This window comes from Rhea pennata, chromosome 1 (genome assembly GCF_028389875.1).
Source record: "Rhea pennata isolate bPtePen1 chromosome 1, bPtePen1.pri, whole genome shotgun sequence".
Taxonomy (NCBI): domain Eukaryota; kingdom Metazoa; phylum Chordata; class Aves; order Rheiformes; family Rheidae; genus Rhea; species Rhea pennata.
The window spans coordinates 6,826,623-6,849,434 of record NC_084663.1 but is presented as its reverse complement, the minus strand read 5'-3'; the positions used below and the strand labels follow the sequence as shown (position 1 = coordinate 6,849,434).

The window sequence follows — 22,812 nt, the reverse complement described above, 5'->3', positions numbered from 1 at the left end:
TGGAGAAAGCAGCTTAGGACGTTATTAATGATGACTGATTAGCTGTGAAGTAGTCATCCACTGTTTACAAAAAAAAAACCCCAAAACACAACACCTTGCCTATATTAGTGAAATTTCCTAATATGGAAGGTGACACTTCTTTTCAATATGGGAAAATGAGTATTCGTATCTATGAAACTAAGCCTGGATGAATTTGAGCTAGTAAATCTTGCAGTATATTGACCATGCGCTAAATTATAGAACTGGAAACTAGACAGTTATCTTCTGTTCTGGCTTTTTTAAAGGGTCAGTTGTGTGCCATGGGTCATACTTGTTCTTCCAGTTTCCATACTGCTAATTATTTACAAGTGAAAAAATATTTTCGATGTGTTTTTGGTAGTTTTTTATACAAATATAGAATTACTATGCTTAGACCCATTTATCTGACTGTCCTATCTCTGAGAGTGACCAGACACTCAGGGAAATGTCAAAGAATAGAGTAGCCAAGGAGCAACTCTTCCTGCAATATGTATTGTTAGAGACTGGGAGAGTTTCTGGAGAACTTCTTGAGACAGTGATGCTGTTTTGCCTTTAATAGACTGCAGTAGAATTTTATTCCTTTAATCATTAACCGCATTTGGCTGTGTTGCATACTTCCATTTTTGTTCTGGATCTGTCATATGATGGTTTCTCTGGTGCTCTCTGGCTTTTGTGCTACAGAAAACATTCAAGTTTTAGTCTGTTCATCCCTGTGTCGCTTGTATTTTTATAGGTATCTCGTATTTCCCCTTGCCTGTTTTCTTTTCTTCAGGCCCCTCAGACCTGTTCTAACCTGTTTTGCTGTTCTTCGCACAGAAGCTGTTCTGTACTTTGAGAATTTGTCGCCCTTCTTATCTTCTCCAGATTTTCCATTACTCTTTCAGGATGACTGGGATTTCACCAAACGTCCATGATGTGGACATGTGGCACGTGTCAGACAACTGAGGTCCCAGCACAAACTCCTATGAAACGTCATGGATGATCTCCCTCTGTTGTGACACTTTTTAGTCTTTGATCTTCTTTTCTCTTTTTAACTTTCTGGATTAGCTGCTTTAGGAGATGAACCAAAGAGGTGGAGCTGCTTTGCTGCTGGAAGATAACAAACAGCTTTGATAAAGCCAAGTAGACTATATCCACTGGCTCCCCATGCTTGTATGCTCACTGATTTCTTCAAGGGATCCCACTGAATCTATGAGACACAACTTCTCTGTATAAAAATCATGTTGATTCTTCCCTGATGTGTTGTACCCATCTGTGTGTCCGCCAACCACATCCTCCTCCATTATAACTTCTGTCAGTTTCTCCTTAACAGATACTGGGGTGAAAACTTTTTTTTTTTTTTTTTTTTTTTTTAAAAAAAACTTGACAACATGTTAGCCACCATTCTGTCCTCAGGTATTTTAAGCAAGAGGTTTCAATATGCATTTCAACTATTTCGTCCTTTGGTTCCTTGAGAGCTGTTTAGCATTCCAGCTTGGGAGCCTTCTTGATTTCTTCCATGCAAAAATTAACTCTCTTTTTATTATGAGCATTTTCTCTGAGGAAAGGGGAAAAAACAAACAAACTTGATAAACTGTTGGCCCTACAATTCACTGTCAAATTTGCTGTTTTCTGATTCTGAGGTTTGTGAAAATAGGTTTATTAGTATTTCTTATGTCTTTCATAAGTTGTTTTTAGGGGGAGATTTGCTTTCTGGCATTTTGATACTTAATCTGCTAGTGTTTGATCACTTCTGTTTTTCTCATCTGAATACAGCTTAAGCTTTTTGAAGGATCTTCTTTGAATGGTCTCTTACCCTGCTGTGTAGCTCTGCTTGCTTGCTTTCGTATTTCTCGTGTTTATTTTTACTGATGTTATGCATCTACTCTAAGCTTTTTAAAATAAAAAACAGCTGAAAACTCAAGTAGAAGGGGATCTTAGTGCTTCCCTTTCCAAGCGTATTACCAGTAAAACTGCTAAAGATTTTATATATGCCCTTAATTTCAATTCTGTAAGCTCACTGTTTTTACATTGTATTGTCTGTTCATGATAGTTGGTCTTGGTGAAGTAACCTTCTTATTCGTCTTTCTTCGTGGTCTGGTCTTCAGTGCAGACAGTTCTAGTAGCTGTCTGTGTTGTCTGCTTTTCTGTCATGAATTTACAGGGCATAATCTTGATTTACGTTTTTTGCTTTTAAAACTTTTTTTTTTTTTTTAAAAAAGATTAATCTTAAATTTGGTTTCCACGTGCTCTTATAGTGAGATTGGCTAATGTAGGCTTGTAACTGGTGTCCTCTACCGTTACTAATCTAAAAGCAGGTAATAAGGGTAGGTCTTGATGTATTATTGTAGCCATTAGGGCAGGAGAATGTGCATATTCTTACATGAGCATAACAATATTGTTACAAAAATCTGTTCAGGTCCAGGGATCTTTAGAAGGATAATGTTCTCAGCTCTCTCAGAAAGCCTTTTTACAAATTACTGTTATTTTCTGATATATACGCCTGTTACACAGTCAACTTCTTTTCTTAGGTTTTTTTATTCCTGGTTTTCCAAAACTGTTGAGGTTTCAAGAACATCATGACAAAATACTGAAAAAATTTTTGTCAAAACTTAAGCAACATTTGGTAAGTATTTGTAACAGGATAAAAGCAATACTAATTTAGTTTGCTACCTTGTTTCAGTTTAGGTTACCCCCCCCCCCACTAGGAGTAACCTGAATCTTCGAGTAAACCTGCTAAGCTCTAAAAGGCAGAAGTGCTGTTGCTTTTATTGAAGAGAAAGACATGGGGCATCCCAGCTGAGTTCTGCTAAAATCAATAGATTGCATCCTTAAAGTAGTTAAATTGTGTGTCTCACTTTGGCCTCGGAGTTGATGAAAATATGTGGGTCTTCTGCTTGGCAAACTGCTGCCTATTAAACTGCTTTTAAAGCATTTTATCAAGAATTTATCATATGTAAATGTGTCTTGTCTGTGGACAGAGGTGATTCTGCAACCATTTGGTTTTAGTCTCTATTTAAAAACTAACTCTCTTATAAGAGAGTGGAAAGTCTTTTTGAAATTTGAGCATACTCAGTAGCATTTTGCTCAAAGATAAAATGTTGAATGTTATTTCTTATAATGCTCTTAACAAAAAAATGCATTATTTCTTGTTTAATTTTGGTGTATTTATTCTAAGAAACAAAGAACAGCCGTATTTTAGTTTTCTGATGGTAGTAGAATGCCCTTCTAACATGGTCCGCAATAATTTTCTTTAAAAATCACATTGGTTCTACTAGAATCCGTATTACCATATCTTAAAGAGTAGTTAAGAGATGCTTAGGTGCAGCAACACCTTGTAAGAGCTACACCTTGTAGCTGTTTACAAACATTATTTTCTCGAGAATATATTATTTTCTATTTAGTATGTTTATCTCCCTAGCAAAAACAAAGCAATCGAGGAACAAACAAGCACCTTGACAATGATGAATTGCTCCTAATATGTGCCTGTTGTATTATAAACTAGAATTTAATGTCTTTTTTTAACAACATGCTGTGAGACTTGCTCAAAACATAGAATTAGGCGCATCTGTTTAGAAAAAAATAAAATCTTATATTAAAAGGACATGCCAAAATTAGTCGTATGAAACTATCTTGTCATATTAAAGAAAAAAAAAAAGTTTATTAAATCAAGACCAGTTCTGTAACTGGCTTGGCTCTGAAATGGAAGTTGTAAATTCTCTTTTTTTACAGTAAATGCAATTTGAAAAGACTTGAAAAAGATCTGCAAAAAGGTAGCTTAAGTAACTGGAAAACCTAATTGAAATTAAGTGCTTTGAAAACTCCCTTCTGAGAGACTTCTTGGCTGCTTTTATTGGGAGTGGTCCAGGGAACATTCATTATATACATTTATTCTATCTTATTCCATTTTAAATTAGGACATATTTTTGTGTAGGTGAGTTCAGTGTCACTAAATTTTATAGAAGTACATCAGATGTCCATTATGTCTTTTTCTTTCAGTAGAATGATCATTCTTACAGGTTAGAAAATCTCAAAGTAAGGTGATTTTTATTCAGTCTTTTTTTCTAAGGACTCTCAAATCAAGATAGCTCATAAATGTTATTTCAGTTGTATTAATTATTTTTCATCGCATCTCCTTGTGAGTATATCACCAAGATGAACCCATTTTAACTTGGGGAGTGACGGAGGTGAAGCCTGCAGATAAACCAGAAGGCTTTGAACCCTTGTGCAGAATTGCTTGTTCTGTGTTTGTGTACTTTAAATCTATGCTAAAGCCAAATGTCACAAGTATGGCATATGATGTTATATAATAGTTAAAATTCAGAATTTCTTAACTTTTGAACTTGCTTCTTCCCTCTAACTGCACAAACACCTTTGAAGAGCTCCTGTGGAGCACTGAGGCTTGAGCCCTACCTGAAGAGACTGGCAGGCTGTATGGGCCATATGGAAACTAATCCCTGTAGTTAAGCAGTGAAATCCATTATCAGTCTAGGTGCTATTTTCAGGCCTCGTGTTTAACAAATTGATTGTCTTAGACTGGTTTCTGGTAGATAAATATCTTTGTCACAAAATTGTTCTAACATTTGGCATGAATTGGCAGCCTTAGCAGAGAAAGAAAAATCAGCAGAGAAAAATTAGCAGAGAAATGAAAGACTAAAGAGACCCAGAGACCCAGACTCTGGCTACTCCAGAACATAGTTGATTTTTTTGATTGAGAGAGGATTTAATTCTCTTCTATCCCTATCACAAGAATAAGATGAAGCTCTAAGATATGTTTGTACCCCTCTGCCTCTTCAAGCATATATTTCTCAAGATGAAGTTGATGAAGAGAAACTATAAAGGAGAGAAATTGTATTTTTTAGAGTGAAGCAACAGTGCTTACTTAATGTAGTTGAATTAGTTTTGTATGAAGAATATTGGGGTAATTTAGCCAGAAGATCATTTGTTCAGTGAGCAAAATATCTCTTCATGGACAGTGCTAGACATTCCTAGATTCTTGTGAGTGTTTTTGAACTTTTCTTTTCCCCTAGGACTCCCAGGAGATTTCCACTAGCTTTTACTCAACAAAGTGGTTTTTCCAATGTTTCCTTGATCGTGTGAGTATATTTTCTGTTTTCCATTTCTGTTCTTAATTGTGGCTTCGAGCAGACTGGGTTCACACTGTTGGCTGCTTCTGTTGTTGCAGACTCCCTTTACGTTGAGCCTCAGGATATGGGATATCTACATACTTGAAGGAGAGCGGGTTCTCACTGCTATGTCTTACACAATTCTGAAACTACATAGAAGTAAGAAACTCTCAAACATTTCTGTGCCGAACAGAGATTCAGCTGGTTATGCTCTTATGTTGAATAGCCTGATCTTTTGTGAAAATGTTTTCTTTATTTATGCTATTTATAAAGAGTGTTTTTTCTCTCCCTATGCACAAAAAGATCAAAATCTTTGTGTTATTACTATGTATGATTGCCAAAGGGAAGCCGTGGTACAATCATGGCAATGAGCTTTTAGATGGTGTTACAGTTGGCCCAAAAATCATACTTACATTAAATGATTAGACAAGTACAATTATAGCACAGGCCTTTAAAAATGGTTATATTTTCAGTAATTGTGTCTGGTAAATGTAAGCAACTCAGAGAAATGTAAGATTTTACAGTAAGTTAGTTACTTTAAACATAAGGTGAGCTGTGTGGCTGATTAAACAATACTATTTCTAGAAAATGAGGAAAAAATATTTTACTTCTGTGGTTTGGAAGTGGTTTGTTAGCCACAACAGGATTTATATTAATGAAAATAAAATGCACAAATAATCCAGAGACTAAAGCCTGTGTCTTGTGCCACTAAATGCTTGGAAGTCTATCAACGAAGAAAGCAGCAGCCAGGATCCAGCTCATTTTGTGTGTGTGTGTGTATATATATATATATATATATATATATATGTGTGTATATATATATATATATATAATGTATATGTATATATATATAAAAAATATAAAATTTATACTGTTGTTTATCTGAGAATGTGATTCAAATTAAAAATTTCCATAGACTACCTGGATAACCTTTTCTTCCATCTCTTGCATACAGAGAAACTAGAATTTAGAATTTTGAAGAGAAAAATTGTCCAAAGCTTCGATGCCTGGTGCCCTGAAGTTGATTTAGTACCATAAGTTCCAAAGGACCCTCAAAGTTTTTGAGAGTGGATGCTAGCTTCTAAATTACTCGGGCATTTCTCAGTAAACTACCTTGTAGTTTGAGTTTGATTAAAATTTTCCTCTGTGGCTTTGGCTGTCTCGGTGAAGTCATTTAACTCTGTGTAAATTCAAAGGTCTGCGTGGAGCTTTTTGCACAATTGATGTCTTAATTTGCTTGCTAGTTTACCCTCATTGAACTGTGCTGATAGTACATCACTGTCTCACCAGGGTGTGTTCATTAGTTTGTAAACAGCTTTCAAAAATGAAAAATGTTGTGATTTGTAATTACTGTACTTAAGAAAGCTGAACATTTGAAGGCAAGTTGGTAGGCTTAGCATTTTGGTTACACAGAGACATTATTTGATTTTTTTTTTTCCATCACTCTTGTTTCTATGGGGGAAAAAATATGAGCAAAAAGTCCTAGTGTAGCTTTGCTTAGGTTACAGTACATAGCAACTTTCTGCATAATCCAAACATTGAGCCTAGCTTATGGCAATAGAGAATAGACTAGAGGCAGCAGCGACTGGCAGAGAAGGCGACAGAAGAAAGATCAGATTCTGATTTGTTTTCCAGTCTGTGCTCACACTGATGTCAGCCCTTAAAGCACTGATAGTATAGCTATCCAAACAAAATGTCATTGTGCAATACTTGCCAAGAGCATTTGTATTACAGTGGTAAAAAAAAAAGAGTTTTGGTGGTTATGTATGAACTGTATGCGTTCTGGCACTTTTGATAGCGTACATGTGCTTAAAGAAACTGCATAGGTATGTAGTTACAGCTTTGCAAGCAGAATACGTTTGTGTGGAAATCGTGGTCTTTTTGCTGCGTAAAAAAGAGAAAGAAAAATAAATCTCCGGTAACTGTAACTGTAAAATGACTTTCAAAATGTGACCTGCATTAACTGAAGCAGCAAAAAGTACCTGAATTTTCAGAGGGCCTAAAGCAGCAGCTCTCTAAGATGTGAACTGCCATATTCATTTCACTGGAATTTAATTCAGTTATGAATGTAGATACTTTAAATGTCAATTTTTAGACTGTTTTACTGCTTTTAAACAGAGGAAGGATCAACTTTTTGAAGAGTTGAGGATTCAGGCTGAAAAATAAAGACCTGAAAAGCTGTTGAACATAACATGGGAAGGCTAAAGGGGAATGATTTTGATTTAGTTTTTGTGAAGATGCCCCTTTTTGGAAAACATTGTTCTAAGCAGAGAATAAGTGGAAAGCATTTTCATGCGAATTTGCAAGTGAATTTTTAAGGTATTTTATGGATTTTATTTAGTGTAGAATTGTATTTACTGCATAATTCATAGGTGTTTTTCATTCTACCTTGAAAGTTATTGGAGAATTTATAATAACTTCTAATGTCTTAAGTACATCTTCTAAATTTAATGTTCCTGCTCAAGATATTTTTATTATATCTTCTTCTTACCTAGAGCATTTGATGAAATTACAAATGGAAGAACTTGTAGAATTTCTGCAGGAGACTCTAGCCAAGGATTTCTTCTATGAAGATGACTTTGTAATAGAGCAGCTCCAAAATTCTATGTCAGAATTGAAACGAGCAAAATTGGATTTACCAGCAGCTGGTAAGAGATTTGTACACGTGCAGATTTAGAAGCCCAGAGCTGTTCACACATGCTCCATTTTTAAAGTGTTAATTTATGCTGCTAAAACTAATGCAAATATTTGTTTTTACATCAGTGTATCGTGATATTTTTTTTTCCTCCAAAATATTTTGCAGTTGAAAAACAGCATGCTTCATTTCATGAGTTTGCTCTTTTTTGGTATTTTGTTTACTGGTTGCAAACTAATGGTGAAGTACTGTATGTGCAGGGTACTTTAAAACATCCTGCATTCTGATGATTTTATTAACTTGGACGGAAATATATGCAAGGCAGAAGATTAAAAATCAAGGTTCCCAACTGTTGGAAGCAACACGTTTTCTGAGACTCTAAATTGTTCTGCAGCATTATTAGCTGTGGAACAAACCAGGTCAAATACTTCCTCCTGCTAGCCAAATCCAGCTTTTGAATTCTTTACAGGTGATGGATCGTCTGAGCGTTTAACTGGATTACTTTCTTCATTTGTTCTCAGTCTTTGTGTGCTTGTCAGCTGCAGAGCAGGGACAGTTATTTCTCTGAATGCTACTTTTGAAATGTATAATGGATCTTTTTTTTGTGTAATGAGGTTCTGTTATCTTTTCTGTCCCTATGACCAATATCTTTAACTTTTTTCTTGTAATTACTCTCAATTCTTCTTTATGCCTGTTAATTCATAAAATAGTATGTAAGAAAGAATGTATGGTTTATAAAGTTACCAAAATATGGCAGAAATGACCTTAAAATAAAGTGCTATGGTTGCTTTCAGAAAATAAGAAATGTCAGCATAGAGATTAGCTATGTAGCCTTGTTGTGATAATGTGTTCTTGAAGTTATTTGAAGTTGTAGTTTCTTTACAGAGCTTATTTCTCATTCTGTAGCCTTATTTATTGCATGCAGTATTGAGCTGTTTTGGGGCACTCATCACTAATACTCATTTCTTCAGGTTCTTCACCATTTATGTCTCTGGCCTAGTCAGACACTTCTTAAACACTTGCTTCCTATCATCTTGGCTTCTTCTCCCATGTTTCCAGCTTATTTTGTCCCCTCTTTGTGACTTTCTGTAACATTTCTCCGTCATGCTTTCCCCTACCACTAGTAGGTCCCATCAAGCCTAGTTCATCTGCCCAGTCTTCTCATTCCTGCTTGTTCAGTGACTCCACAGCTTCTCCATGTACCACTGCTTGCACTGATTCTCCCCCGTTTTCATCACAGCCTTCCCATCCTGCCTTTTCTCCATCCTTTTTTCTAAGCTCAGTTTTGGTCTCTTCTTATTCTTCAGTGCAAGTTGCTCTCTTCAGCACTACTCCTCAGTTGCCTGCTTTCTCAGACGTCTGTTCTCACCTGGTGCTTGATCGTGGTGACTGGATGTGAGCAAATATGTCATTGATCAACTTAGTCTTTTAGTGTCAGTTCCAGCCTCTCACACTAGAGGAAGATAGGATCATTGGAGTGTTTTCTGCTAAATAGTAAAACTGAGTTCTTCATGAGTTTGTGTGAACAGTGGAGATTCCCCACCACCACGTCAGAAACTTAACTTGTTCGTAGTTGGGTGGATTTTTCATGGAAGTGATAAAAGGTTCACAATGAGAAGTTTCTGGTTTCCACTTGAAAGTGTGGTAGCTGTGGAGTAAGGAGAGGCTTTATAGATTGTTAGTATTTTTTTCTGTCTAGGAAATCACATATGGGTAGCTTTTTGAGAGTTTCTGGGGAAAATACAGAATTTACTGGAAATGTGCTTGATGGAAAAAATGAGGGTAGAAAGCCTGTTCCTAACTTGCTTGGTTTTGAAGCTTCTCTTTTGGGAGAATGTGAAACACTTTTGAGTGTTTGAGAGAACTCTGGGTCATAACAGAGACCGTAGGTGACACAAGAACCATCCAACTGGCCATGCAATAACAAAGTGTGAGATGTAGAGAATCTTGTTTTAGAGGCCCAAAGCAAACGGTTGGGAATATAGCTCCTTGATGAGATGTTCTGGCGATGGGGTGCAAGTTGTTTGGTTTCATACCTTGTATGCTTTTGTATTATTCACAAATAATACAAATACAAATGTTTGGGGTCTTTCTTTTGGGTGGCTAAAGCAACATCAATGTCAATAAAATGCCACTTTTCCAACCTGAATGGTTTAATTTTAAAATAAAAATAAGGAAAGCTAAGCTATATTTCAGTGCTGAATGAGGAAGTGAGCTTTTTTTCTTTTTCATTTCATTGTAGCCTGGGAAAGTCTCTCTGTGTGGTATATTTTTGCCAGTGGTAAATGGGAACATTACTTAACCTTTCAGAAAATAAATATAAAATGCTTTTTTCCTAATCCTTGGAAATCTAGCTGATTTGTCTGCCGTTATCTGTAGTTGAGTGAGACTACCTCATTTGTTCTTCATATGAATTTCACAAGTCTTTGATTTCCCCCCACCCCCATACACACACACTCTGTTCATTTTGGTTTTACTAATCACTGTCTTCAGGCAATAATATTTTTCTACAGGTTCTCAGCATTCTCTAGACATTCAGCCTTGCTCACGTGTGTGTCTGCCTCTACTATTTATACTACCTTCAGTCTGTCTTTGCAATTTTTCTTTCAGTTCTGTGTGGAACTTACAAAATCTTTATGTCATGCAGAAATATAAAAATATTGGACTCTTGGCTTCTGAATTTGTTATAGTCTTGAAAAAATAGTGTTTATTTTAATTTTTCTTGGCTGAACTTGGAGCACTGCTTCATATCTTGTATTTTTTACATTGAGCAACAATTACATCTTTAATTATTGAGAACTAAAATAAAAATGAGTGGTTAAATTAATAATAATAATAATAATAATAAAGCAATCTCCACCAGACAGTTGCATCAGTATCTGTCATCCAGGAATAGCAGCGAGCTAATTAAGCTCTGTGGAATTTTCCATCTGGCATCCTTTATTAGGCCATATAGATTTTCCTGCCCTAGTAGGGTAAGCTGTGGTAGGCTATTAAGAGAATATTAACTTCTGCATCACTTTAAAGTGGGTGTCTGGCCATGTCTGAGGTAGGTTTCCCTGGCTTGCTGCTCCTGTGGTTTATCCCACTGAATTAGAGGTACTTTTTCTCTCCAGAAGAGAGAGAAGGGAAAGGACTTTGACTGCTTTCTCACCGATAAAAACGCTTGAAACGCTCAACCGAACATTGACATTCCCGGGGTGCAGCGGAATGGATCGGGCTAATTTAGGGACCTCAGTTAAATGCCTTTGCGAATAGCCAGAGCTATTTTGCATAAAGCAGAGTGCAGATTTTCCTCTGTTTTCCAATTATAGTCTACGTGCTGGTCAGTATAAGATAGCCCATACTTTTGCGGGGACAACCATCAGAGGGTGGCTCCTGAGCTACAGGCGGTTCAAAAGCCCGACGTAGGTGTCTACGTGGCAGGGACTGTGTGGCGACAGTAGACGGTACAGTTAAGCACGCCGCTTCTCGTCAAGCCGTTTCCTTTCGAAGCCCTCAGAGGACAAACTATCCATTAAGGTACTTCCTCTGATGTACTCAGTGAGATTTAGTAGGAACGGATTCCCTAATATTGCTTAGTATCTTCTGGGTTGCCTGGAACATTATCAAGGGTCTCCACACCACAGCAGGTTCTTGGTTAGCACCTCCTCTAAATCCATATGACTCCTGTTTACATCTTCTTAAGGAGCAAGATCTGAAGCAAGGTGGGCAAATCTATTCCTTGATTTAAATATAATGTCTACAGTGTAGTGGAAGAAGATTTCTTGGGAGCTGCCACTGATTTTCAAAGTTTTTTGATGCAGATTCTTTCCTTTCTTTTTTCTTCTTTTCTGGCTTTTATTTAAAATAACAATAAAAATGCTTGAAATGCTCACAAAATGTGGATGAAATTTCCTACTTTACCATGAGTTATTTCTGTAGGACTACTATTAATAAATAGTATAATGTCTAATGAACAATATATTAATATATATTGAATATTTATATGTAGTTTCTGATTGTAATAAATAAAAGTACTTACTAGGGAAAGTTGTATGTTCTACTTAAAAGTACATGAATGAAATAGATTATTAATCTACTGTTTCACAGATAAGTCAGGCCCAAGATCAAGACTGGAGGCCCTCAGGTCTACTCTAGAGACAATTTCTCACTCTTGTTTTGATGCAAGATGTCCTGAAAAAGGAGGAGAGATGGGTCTTGTTAATCTGTTTTTTATAATTGAAAGTTTAATAGACTTTGCAGTAGCTGAGAAGATGTTAATTCAGAAATAAAGTTCCTGAGCCTTGATTTTTAAAGAAATACTGCCTAATTCAGAGTCTCTTAATCATCTTAGTGTGGGGTAACACCTCCTTTAAACTCCATCTGACATAGTTGCCTCTCCCAGTCTTTTGAATATAGATTCAGGGACAACTAGTGAAGAAGTTTGAATCTTATGGTTGTCACAGACTTATAAATGTTTGTTTGCTGTTTGTCTTCAAATTTATATTTCAATGACAGTTATTACTGGTATCTTTTAGACATATATTCATCTATTCTAAATAATCTGTGGCAGTCTAGAAATATATACTAAACTAATAGCCTATTAAATAATGTCTTATCTTTGCTATTAATCAATATTATGATAGCCAAAATAATTGTGATATTTAACTTAGCTTGACTTTACTCTTTCTAATACTGTCTCTTCTGATTTTTGTTTTATTTCAGAGGAATTTTGGATTTTTCGCTTATGTATCAGGAATACACAAGTAGCTATTTCATACAATGCACTTCACATTTTAATCAACTAAATTTTCTGCCTTGTTTCTGGTGTGATACGAGTGTTTTACAGTGTTATGAAGGAAATTAGTATATGGAATGGTATTATGTTGAGCAGTTTTAGACATTGGCTTTGCATCCTTTAAAAATCTTTACTGTTTAAAACTTGCATGTTTTTGTTAAAAATGATCCAGGTAGTTTTGGTGGTTATTGTTCGTAGTCCTTTGACAGACCTTTTCAAAAAGGCAGATTTTCCAGAAAAAAAAGTGTGATTAGAGATGTAAAATTAAGTGATTAAATTTAGAATTTTTTTTAAGATACCTCGCAGGCATATAGCTAGCCACATGCAGCTTCAAATTGACCACCAAGTTTATTAATCTTTCCACTGCTTATCTAAATGCCGAGGTTTATAAAGTAAGATTTTTGTTAGTGTCGGTGCTACAAAACTGACATAGCTGCAGATGGACAAACTGTGTATTCGGTTCCATCACTGTCAGGTTGTCAGCCAAGATTTCATTTCAGCGTCTCCTTTGCTGATGATGGCATCTAAAGGAGGAGGAACAGAGTTGGACTTTCAGACAGCAATCTGAGCTTCTAGTGCAACCACTTAAATTTCTTTAAAATTCTCTTGGACTTGTAAACTGAACAAGTAAGCTGGGAAGTCACTGATGGAAAATAAACACAAAATATCAAGATGTCATTTTAAGAGTTGTTTTTATGACCATTACCATCCTTGAAAACTGTGTTAGAACAGTCAAAGTGCATGTATGCTGGTGCTGAAAATTAAGGACTAGACTGTTATTCACCAGAGAGAGCACTTAAAGCACTTTACTCCAATTATATGCCTGCTATTCAATGCATGAGGCTGTTAGTGCTTCCTAAAGCAATTATCTGTAAAGTCTTGTAGTTGAGTTCGATTTCCACTGGGTGGTGACGAAGACTTGTTAGAACAGGAGTAAGTCAGTAGAATAGAACTTTAATACAACTTGAATTTTTCATCTTTTGGGGACTAGACAGATCTGCTTGTATTTATTTAACTCCTTTTCATGTCAGATATTGTTTCCCAGCAGCAAACAAAGACTTGACTGGTTTTGTTTTCTTTAAATTTTCTTCCTCTACTTCCTCTTCTCTCATCCATTCCCCTCTCCACCCATTTTTCTTTGTTGCTCATTTAGTTTTCACTATTGCTATAAACATGGCAACTAAATCACTACCTTTCTTTTCAAGGAAGAACAGAGAATCCTGTAGGACCAGCTTTGTAAATTCTGATATAAGCTATCACGTTTCTCTTTGGGAAAACTCAATAAACAAGCTGTCTAGAAAACTGTTGTGTTGAAGGAAGTGGGGAGATAAGAATGAGAGTTGTCCAGTTCTACATCTCATGCAAATCCTGGCGGCCCAGGACAAACCTGATTGCCAGTTAGCTCCAGAAAACATAGCCACGGTGTGCCTGCACGTTTGATGATGGCAGAGGTTGCTACTGAACTGGACAACTTTCTTTTAAATTCTGGTTTTAAAATGTCTGTAAACTTTGTGTGTAAATATCATGGTTTACCCAGAAAAGCACTTGTCCCAGAAGGACTTTTTGTGGAATTCAAAAGTTCCTTCATTCTTATTTCTAAAGTCAGACAGGTATGGCTAGAAAATGAATTAACTCAGACTTAAATTCAACAGCACAAGTAGATTGAATTTAAGGTCCTTGAAGACATCCCCAAAAAATTTCTGTGCGCTGAGATCTGAGGGATTTGAACAATGTGTTTAGCTGAAATGGTGATGCTGAGGGCTGAAGCTGCAGGTGAGGCTTTAGGCAGATTTGGAAAGGAAAATGGATAAATAGATAAAAGATACTTAGTTCTTAAGAAGGATTAATGCTTTTGCATGCTTCTCTGGCGAGCTCTTGCCAGTGGAGACGTTTGTTGTGACTTAGTTTTTTTATTTGCTTTTACTTTGTGGTTTCATTTACTCAGCTTTTTGCTTTTATTACCTTTTTTTGTCTCGTTCTTGCCAGCATGCAACATCGTTGTTTTCTTGCTATTCTTGATGACAGTGGCCTGCTTAAAACATTCGTAGGCATACTTTGCATGCTGTTTTGAGCATTTGAGGAATGTCTGCTTGTATGAACATGCATGGTGATACATTTAGTTATCCTCTTCCTGTTGAATTTTGTCATTTTTAAAAATCTTTAGGAGTTTTTGTTTTCAAGAATGAAGTACTTTGGTTCCACTGGAAGTGACAGCTAAATGTATATGTGTGTATTTTACATGTATTTTATAAAATTAGAATTAAATGCCTGTTTTCAGTTTAAAACAAGTTAGTTTACAAATTAGAAGGTGATCACTTTGTGGATGTCTTTGTGCTGCAGGATCATGAATCCGGTAGAGCTCCTTTCCTTTGGATGTTTATGGCAGGAGGCAAATGATAGCTCAGGCTTTCTTTAAATGGAGGCGTGTGCTTTTTATCTTTGATTCCTAAATAGAACATCTCCAGCACTAAGGTCTTTCCTAAAGTTTGAGATGCAAACGCTGTTGACTAAGCAGTCTATGTCTGTTCAGTGTGAGGTAAGTTACTGCAAATTCTTTGGAGGCCTTGTAACTAGGATATAAAACCATATTTCTTCTTTTCCCTTATTACTCCCACTGACCCCTCCCTTCCACGCGTACAAACTGTTCCATATTTTTCATACAATCATAGAATCAGTGAGGTTGGAAGGGACATCTGGAGATCATCTAGTCCAACCCCCTTCTCAAGCAGGGGCACCTAGAGCATGGTAGACAGGGTTGCATCCAGGCGGGCCTTGAATATCTCCAGAGAAGGAGACTCCACAACCTCTCTGGGCAACCTGTGCCAGTGCTCCGTCACTCTCACAGTAAAGAAATTCCCCCTCACGTTCAGGCGGAACTTCCTGTGGCTATTTTTGCTTCTTCTGCAACCATTAAGCTCCAGTATTACCAACGTATAAAAGGTAAAAGCCTAGTGTCATGCTGTTAGCATGCAGCAGTTTTCTTCTAGATGAACTATTGTTGTCTTTGAACGCTTTGGCCATTACTCAGTACCTGAATGAATTTCCAGTTTTTAATAGTTTCACCACAGACTCTGTAAGACTGCTCTGATACTCATTGTACAGCTGTAATTTCTGTTACAGCATGCATCATCTAAACAGTGCAGACCATAGATATATCTAGTTGTAATGTGGTCTTTTACCCGAAATGTGAAGGGAAGATGACAGAACATAATCTTCAAAGCAGTGTAAATAGATTTCAGCAAAAACGTCTGCAGTTTTCTCACTAGATTTTATTAGAGCTTAATGGTAATAAGAACATAAAGTATATGAAATTAAAAAAAGAAAAGAAAGAAGAAAGAAAACACTTTTTTTGTACAAGCGAGTGTATTTCAAAGGATCCCATATTGCTCTGTATGCATTTCTTAGAGAGTAAAAGCTGGAAGAAAGGAAATGTTTGATACTTTTAACCTCTTGTACAAATGAAGGAAGCACTGCAGTCACTAGATGAATTTGTCGTCTTTTTTTTTTTTTTTTTTTTTTTTTTTTTTTTTTTAACGTAGCTTGAGTGGTTCAGTTTCAAGAATGGAAGAAAAATCATTTTGCTAAAGAATTTATTCTTTGGAAAGTTGAGGATTTGTCATACAAAAACATAAAATATCTTTGTGTAATCAAGTAATCTGCAGAGCTCGAGGGGCTGTTTTCTTACAGTATCCTGTAACTCCTGTGTGTGCCATTTGTACAGTCCTGCAGGGTGATGCAACGTGTGAGGGACAGGTCGTTGGCAGGGGCGTTCAGCATGTGCTGCTTCTAAGGTATAACAGGTGGACACCGACCACTTTCACTGGAAGAGAGTAGGTTTGTGTAGCTAAATGATCATACCTAATTAGATGATCATAACTAATGATCATAACTAATTAGACGATAACTAGGAGAAGATTAGTGGAGGGCACTTCTACAGCAAACCCAAGTAGACTGGGCTTGTTGTGTGCAAGTGAAAGTTTCTGCTGCTGTGCATCACTAAAGGAAAGCATAAGGTTCCCACTGTTGGCCTTGTGTGAAGACTTTGGGAATCAAAAAAAGGCTAATTTAATTGTTTCGAAAAACACATTTTTAAGTACGTATTGGTTTAGTGATTTTTGTCAGCACACGTGGCCTCGTATTATTATTTATTTATTTATTTATTTTTTATGTCCTATCTTCCTTTAATGTTCTAGCTGGCACAAACTAAGTTTTCTTTTAGTTCACATGGCAATCGATTCTTGCTGGTAGTTTGTTGGTACTGTTATCCTGACTTGGGCTGCTTGCTTTCTCTTTTCTACTTCTACCATTAGCCAGTCATCAAAGATTGAACTCATACTGTTGATTATTAAAAAAAAAAAAAAAAAAAAAAAAAAAAAAAAAATAACATGACTCTCTTCATGCTTCTAACCTCTGCAGTCATGTTAGAGATAGACACATTTATATGTGTCTACTCATGTGAACCCATATAGACATGGGAAATATATTTGCAAATAACTAATAAGTGAGACACAGATTTTAACTTTAAGATCTTTGCTGCTGGAGAGAGATACTATAGTTCTTGTCTCTTGGGAAGAAGCAAGAATTAAGAAAATTATTTTACTGTCAGCCTTTCTATATAATTTCTTTGCATAACAGTGCAGTTACTCCTTTTTTCCCCCTCTTCTTTCAGTAGAGTTTTACTATATAAATAGATACACAGTGGGATTTGTTTGGTTATGCTGACTTTAAAGGTCTATTTTTGATAAACTGAACATTAAATAACTTTAATAAATTTAACAGTAAGTATTTGACTTAAAATGGGAAATATGTGTCGCACAGAGTTAAAGAAGTTATATATAAGTGGCTACAATGAAAGACTATAATATGTTCACTGAGAATGAGGAGGGTGTGGACTGCTAGGGAGAAAGACTTCGGTGGAAAATGTGATGTAAATTGTTATATCAACAATGTCAAGCAATGAAACATTTCTTTATTCTTTGTGTAGTTGCAAACTGGACTATTTTGAGTCCTCACATAACTAATATTTGCCGCTGGCTGTTGCAAACTGGGAGAACTCTCCCATTTGTGTCCTCATAACGTAAATGATGTCCTTGGTGTTAGTGTCTGGCAAAACTTGCCTGTTGAATTACAGTCATTAAGTAGCTAATACTGATATTTTCTACATAGATTGTTTTATACCTGATTTAAAAAAATGAATAGAAAAAAATGGTAAATGTCTAGAGTCTTTTAGATATACTGTAGCTTTTTAATACAGAAAGTGAGATTTTTAAGCAAAGGTTGAAGGAAAACAAGGATGTAACTGTGTGGATGTTCAGAGGAGCTTCAGGCTAATGCGAGAAGTGAGAGAAGGTTCAAGGATGTCTGTTAGGAAGGTAACACCTGTGAGGGAAGAGCTGATGGTGTAACATACCAAAGGTAAATATTAAAAGATGAGTAGATGAGTGAAGTGAGAAGATGAGAGGTGGAGAGAGAGATCTCAGAAAGGATCCTGAAAGTTAAGAAAATAGTTTTTTAGTGTGATGATGAGGCAGCAGAGGAGGGGTACATACAGGGTAGGTAATACAGCTGAAGTATGATCTGTGAAAATGATTTTTTTTGCAGCAGTGTCATGAATGAACAAGAGCTTGTCAAGATTGCATCAGCTGTAGAAAGGAAGACTAGAATAACTGGTTGAGGGATGAGAGCCTGAACAAAGTCTGTGTTATGTAGGTATACAGAAAAAATTTTGAGGTGTTTAGCAGAATGGTGACATAGAGAGAGACCTGGATAACTGAGTTAGTAGTTATTTTTTTTCTTTGCTCTATTGGTTACACAAGTAAACTTCTGTACAAAGGTGAATTTACATTATTGCTGTTCTTATTTTAGGTAAAGAGGATGAATTTCCGAAGAAGCCATTGGGGCAAATTCCGCCGGGACCTCAGCTTGCTGTGCTTAACTTCACTCCAGTGCTCAATGGACAGAACAACACTGGCACACAAACAACAAGAAGGACAGATAGGAGACCACCTCCTGGAGAAGGGTTGGAAAGTTCATCAAATAACCGAAAAAGAGTTAATTCATTGGAAAAAAAGCCTTCTTTAAAACAGCAGAAGCCTCGAGCAATAGACACACAGAGTGATCAGTTTGAGAATGAGGTAGATATCAGGAGAAAGCCTCAGCAAACAGGGCAGGACAACTCCAGACAGTATAATAATGCAGCTGCTAACCAAAATTCAAATGCTACTTCAAATACAAGAAGGGAATTTGTACCGAGGTGGAATAAACCATCTGATATCAAAATAATTGAAAAGACTATGAAACTTACTGCAGAGGTGAAAGGAAGGCCAATAAACAATTCTATTTCAGCCTCACCACCAAGTCCTGGAGAAACACAGCCTTTGAATGTAAAGCAAAAAATGAGGGTTTTGGATGCTGATGAAGGTAAGCGAGGGTCTAATGCATCACAGTATGACAATGTTCCAGAAGTTGGTCATGAGAATGAGAATCTTGTTGAAGAGATGTTAGAGAGAGCTCACCCACAAAGTCCTAGGCATGTAACACACTCTAATAGTCCAAGAAAGCAAACTGAGAAAATACCAACTCCACTAAAAATATCCAACAATTACACCTTCACTTCACAACCCAGATCTCCAAAATATTCCTCACAATCTGATGGACCTCCTCATGGATTGAATGTAAAGCAGCCACTGCCATCTTACAGTAACCCTCCTACCTACCATGGAAATTCTCCAAAGCATGTCTCCAGTATAGGCAATACAAGTTCTGTTCCCCTGCATTACCATGGGAATCGAACCAGCCCTTCTGGTAGGCCCTATGGTTCTTTTATTTCCATAGATTATTCCCCAGATAAATCACAGATGAATTCTTACCCTGTCAGTTGCCAAAATCCTCTTCCACCAAGCCCTAGTCAGATAGATGTAGCCCCTATTGATGCTTATCCCAGCAACTCAAGATCCCCCACAGGGGTCAAATTCATAATCCCACCAGCGGATTACTTACCGGAAGACAGACAGTGGCCAGATACTGCATATATTTATAGACATGAGCTGTATAGGCAGCCCTGGAGCCAAGATGTTAACAAGGGCCAATTGGATAATTTCCAGAAATATCAGCATTTTCAGTCAACACCTTTTCAAGAGAACAGTCTTCCTACTATTTCTGTTCATAGTCCAATAAGATACAGGACTTCACCAACCTTTGAAGAGCATGGTTCACCACCATACCAGTACTCAGGCCCACCAACTCAAACCCAACACTACCGAAACAGAAATGATGGATTATCCACACATGAATCTGTGCTCCTCTGAGAACCTGCCTCTACTTACTAAATTGGCAAGAACCAAAACCAGTTACACATTGCTGTGTTACTAGTAGTCCACCTCTGTTCTTCTATGGACATTCTATGGACAGTTCATGCAACTCTGAAAAATAACAACACTATTTGAAAGATGCTTCAGGCTTTCCCTAAAGGCTGGTTGAGTTCTTAGACTTGCATTGCAGCCGTTGAAAGTGATCTGATGCACATAAACATAGCAATAGCAATAAGATCATATACACGACATGGCTAATACTGTCATTGTACCTTAAATTGAAATAACTTGTGTTATGATCTTTCTGCCTAAAACCTGTAACACATTTACAAGTTTTATTTTGACTGACATTTTAATGCACTGTATAAATGTGTGCGTGCGCATGTTAGTATGCGCTTATATACACAAATGCATATGGAAAAGAGCTAAAGAATTTAAATGCATTTAACTTTGGGCAAAGCTTGTGAAGTACTTTTATTTCATATTAATTTTTCTTTATAATTTATTTGATAAGCCATTCACTGTGAATGGGAATCTCTATCGTTTTTATACAACTGCCTCAGTATCCCAGTATCTGTTCCGGGCAGGAGAGACGCTTTGGGATTATTAATTTAATCTTATGTGAGAGTTAATTTCCTGTCCTTTGACTACTGTTTTGTCATTTTCCCCAGCAAGAAGGAGCAGGCCGGCAAAGCCAGAAAGCCAAAAACGTCTCTCCAATCTGGCTAAGAAATGGTGCTTAAAATCCGGGCCGTCTGAGTGTAGCACGTCCCTAGGTTCTGAGGTGCATTGGAAGTGGGCAGTTTTTACCTTTGCACCCAAATCTACTTTTTCAGAATGCCGTCCTGGATGCAAAATGTTTGGGCACAGCGTAGATAATGTCAGGCACAGAAATGGTGCTGCACCCTTCATGGTTTGCCGTGCTGTGCCATCAAGCTAAAAGTAGTTGCAGGGCCACGTCTCACGGGTAACGGGGAATTTCCAGCTCCTTGACACTTGTGTGAAGTAAATGCAGGAGTTTGAGTTTTGGTGGAGACTTAATATTCCCTGAGCTGCGTGCCTAAGCCGTGTCCCTTCTTCGAAGCTCTGTCGTGTCAAATCCGTGTTATGTTTTGCCCTTCTGTTCCCAAAGAGCCAGTAGGTTCGTGCCTGCGAGTGGGCTTGTGCTGCTGGGCTGTTAGGCTGCCGAGAGACCGTGTGATGGTTTACACCAAAACGATCCTGACTGTTAATAGGAAGCTCAGCAGACGGCTGGTAATGCAGGTATTTTTAATGAGTGTTTGCAGCCTTTTGTGCTTCATGTTTTCCTTTCCTTTTCATCGACTGTGAAATGGGGGTGTAAAAAAGCGCTGGCTAAGTGGCATGTGTGCGATGCGGTCCTGTAAGTGCCGAACGTACCGAGCTCCCGTCGAGAGCGGTGGGAGTCAGGCCGGCAAGGATCCTGCCAGAAGAGGTCCTTGGAGTGCTTAACAGAGTGGTTTTCTACTGCTAAAGTACCAAGCGTTGGTGTCGGCGTCAGGGTTTGGATGCTTTGGGAGGCTGTCCTGTTTGTCTTTTGTTTTATAAGATTTGTTAACTAAAGACATAGAAATGGATATATTTTTTTTTCCTTTAAAGAATGAGCTTTAGTGCCTATTACTGCTGCAGGCTGACTGTAAGTTTTAAGGTACAGAAGTAAAACAATTTTTACAAACGGAAGTAACATTAACTTAGTGTATTTCAAAAACTCTTTTGTGTATATGATGTGTCTGATGTAATTTTTAATGAACTGGGCTATTTTCTATTTTAAAAATTGCAAACTGCGGCAAAGTAACAGTAGCAAAGCACTACACTGAACCTCTGAATTAAAATTGTGAAGATAAATGTGACTTGGGCTTACCTTAGTTCTGATTGCTTACAGCAGCTTAGAAATGTATGTATATAATATTGTGGCTAAGTGTAATAATCCCAGTGTTTAACAGTCGTTCTGTAATTCATAACAAAGCTGTACAATTTATTTGTGCAAGACTCCAAAATATGTATCAACATTAGAAAATACTGTAGATTTTTATATATAAAATATATACACACTATTTTCTTATGTCATCAGCAACAGTTTTATAACTGTGCATCTATTTTGATGTGACTGTATTTTTAACATGTTAAAATAATAATAATTAAGCATATGTTGTTCTGTCTTTATTTTTTAATCATGTTTGATTAGCTCAAAACTGCACTTCTGCTCTTAGCACATAACGATTGCTCCTCAGAAATGACTGGTGTATCTGTATTTGATGTACGTCCTTTTTAATTTGTTTGTACATGCTTATTTTTAGCCTAAGCAATACGAGTACAATCTTCATAGGGCTTTTGCATTATTACAGAAGCAACAGACTATTGATTTTAGTTTTCCGTGCTGTTAAACCTAAGCTATCATTTCTGAAGGTTAGGAGTATAAACTCTGGGAGTAACTTAATGATTTTTTTTGTCCTAATAATCTCATCCAATGCCAGTGCACAAGAGACAAAAGTTCATTTAACTGGGAAAAGAGAAAAAAACAAAGTAGAAGTAATGCCAGATGCAAATCCATCGTTCATGCTAGTGAAAAGAAAACCTCTCTCACCAGAATGGGGCGAGCGCTGTGCCAGTGGCTTGCTGGAAGAGGGGATCATCCCGGCATAGTGGATTGGGTTAGATATCCTCATTAGAGCTTTTCTGTTTTGCTTTGATCTGAAAGCATTCAAGCAGGAAGTATGAACACAAAACAGTAGAGCCCTTTTCTTCTCGCGGTTTCATAATTTTAGCAAATCGCCCCATCTCGAGCTGTGTAAACTGCAGGTTTCTATAGCCAGAGGCCGTTGTCGTGGCTCTCTGTACAGTAAGCGGGGGAATCTCGAGGTTCAAGGGGTTTGGAGAGGGGTGAACGCCGCGGCGTCCCTCCACTAACCCAGAGGAACACGGAGGACACGGCAAGGCTAGATGTTG

The 22,812-nt window shown here is 37.1% G+C and overlaps 1 protein-coding gene across 6 annotated transcripts in view; it reads left to right on the top strand.

The window, feature by feature from the left end:
* USP6NL (USP6 N-terminal like) overlaps positions 1–21,912 on the top strand; it is a 111,656-nt gene extending 89,744 nt beyond the window's left edge. For all 6 annotated transcript variants that reach the window (XM_062580677.1, XM_062580686.1, XM_062580661.1 and 3 more), the window contains 5 exons: positions 2,529–2,623; positions 5,028–5,093; positions 5,183–5,282; positions 7,619–7,771; positions 18,404–21,912. In XM_062580677.1, the coding sequence (XP_062436661.1) occupies positions 2,529–2,623; positions 5,028–5,093; positions 5,183–5,282; positions 7,619–7,771; positions 18,404–19,845 (1,856 nt within the window). In that variant the 3' untranslated portion in view covers positions 19,846–21,912. The remainder of the gene's footprint in view (positions 1–2,528; positions 2,624–5,027; positions 5,094–5,182; positions 5,283–7,618; positions 7,772–18,403) is intronic.
* Positions 21,913–22,812: the final 900 nt, after the last annotated feature.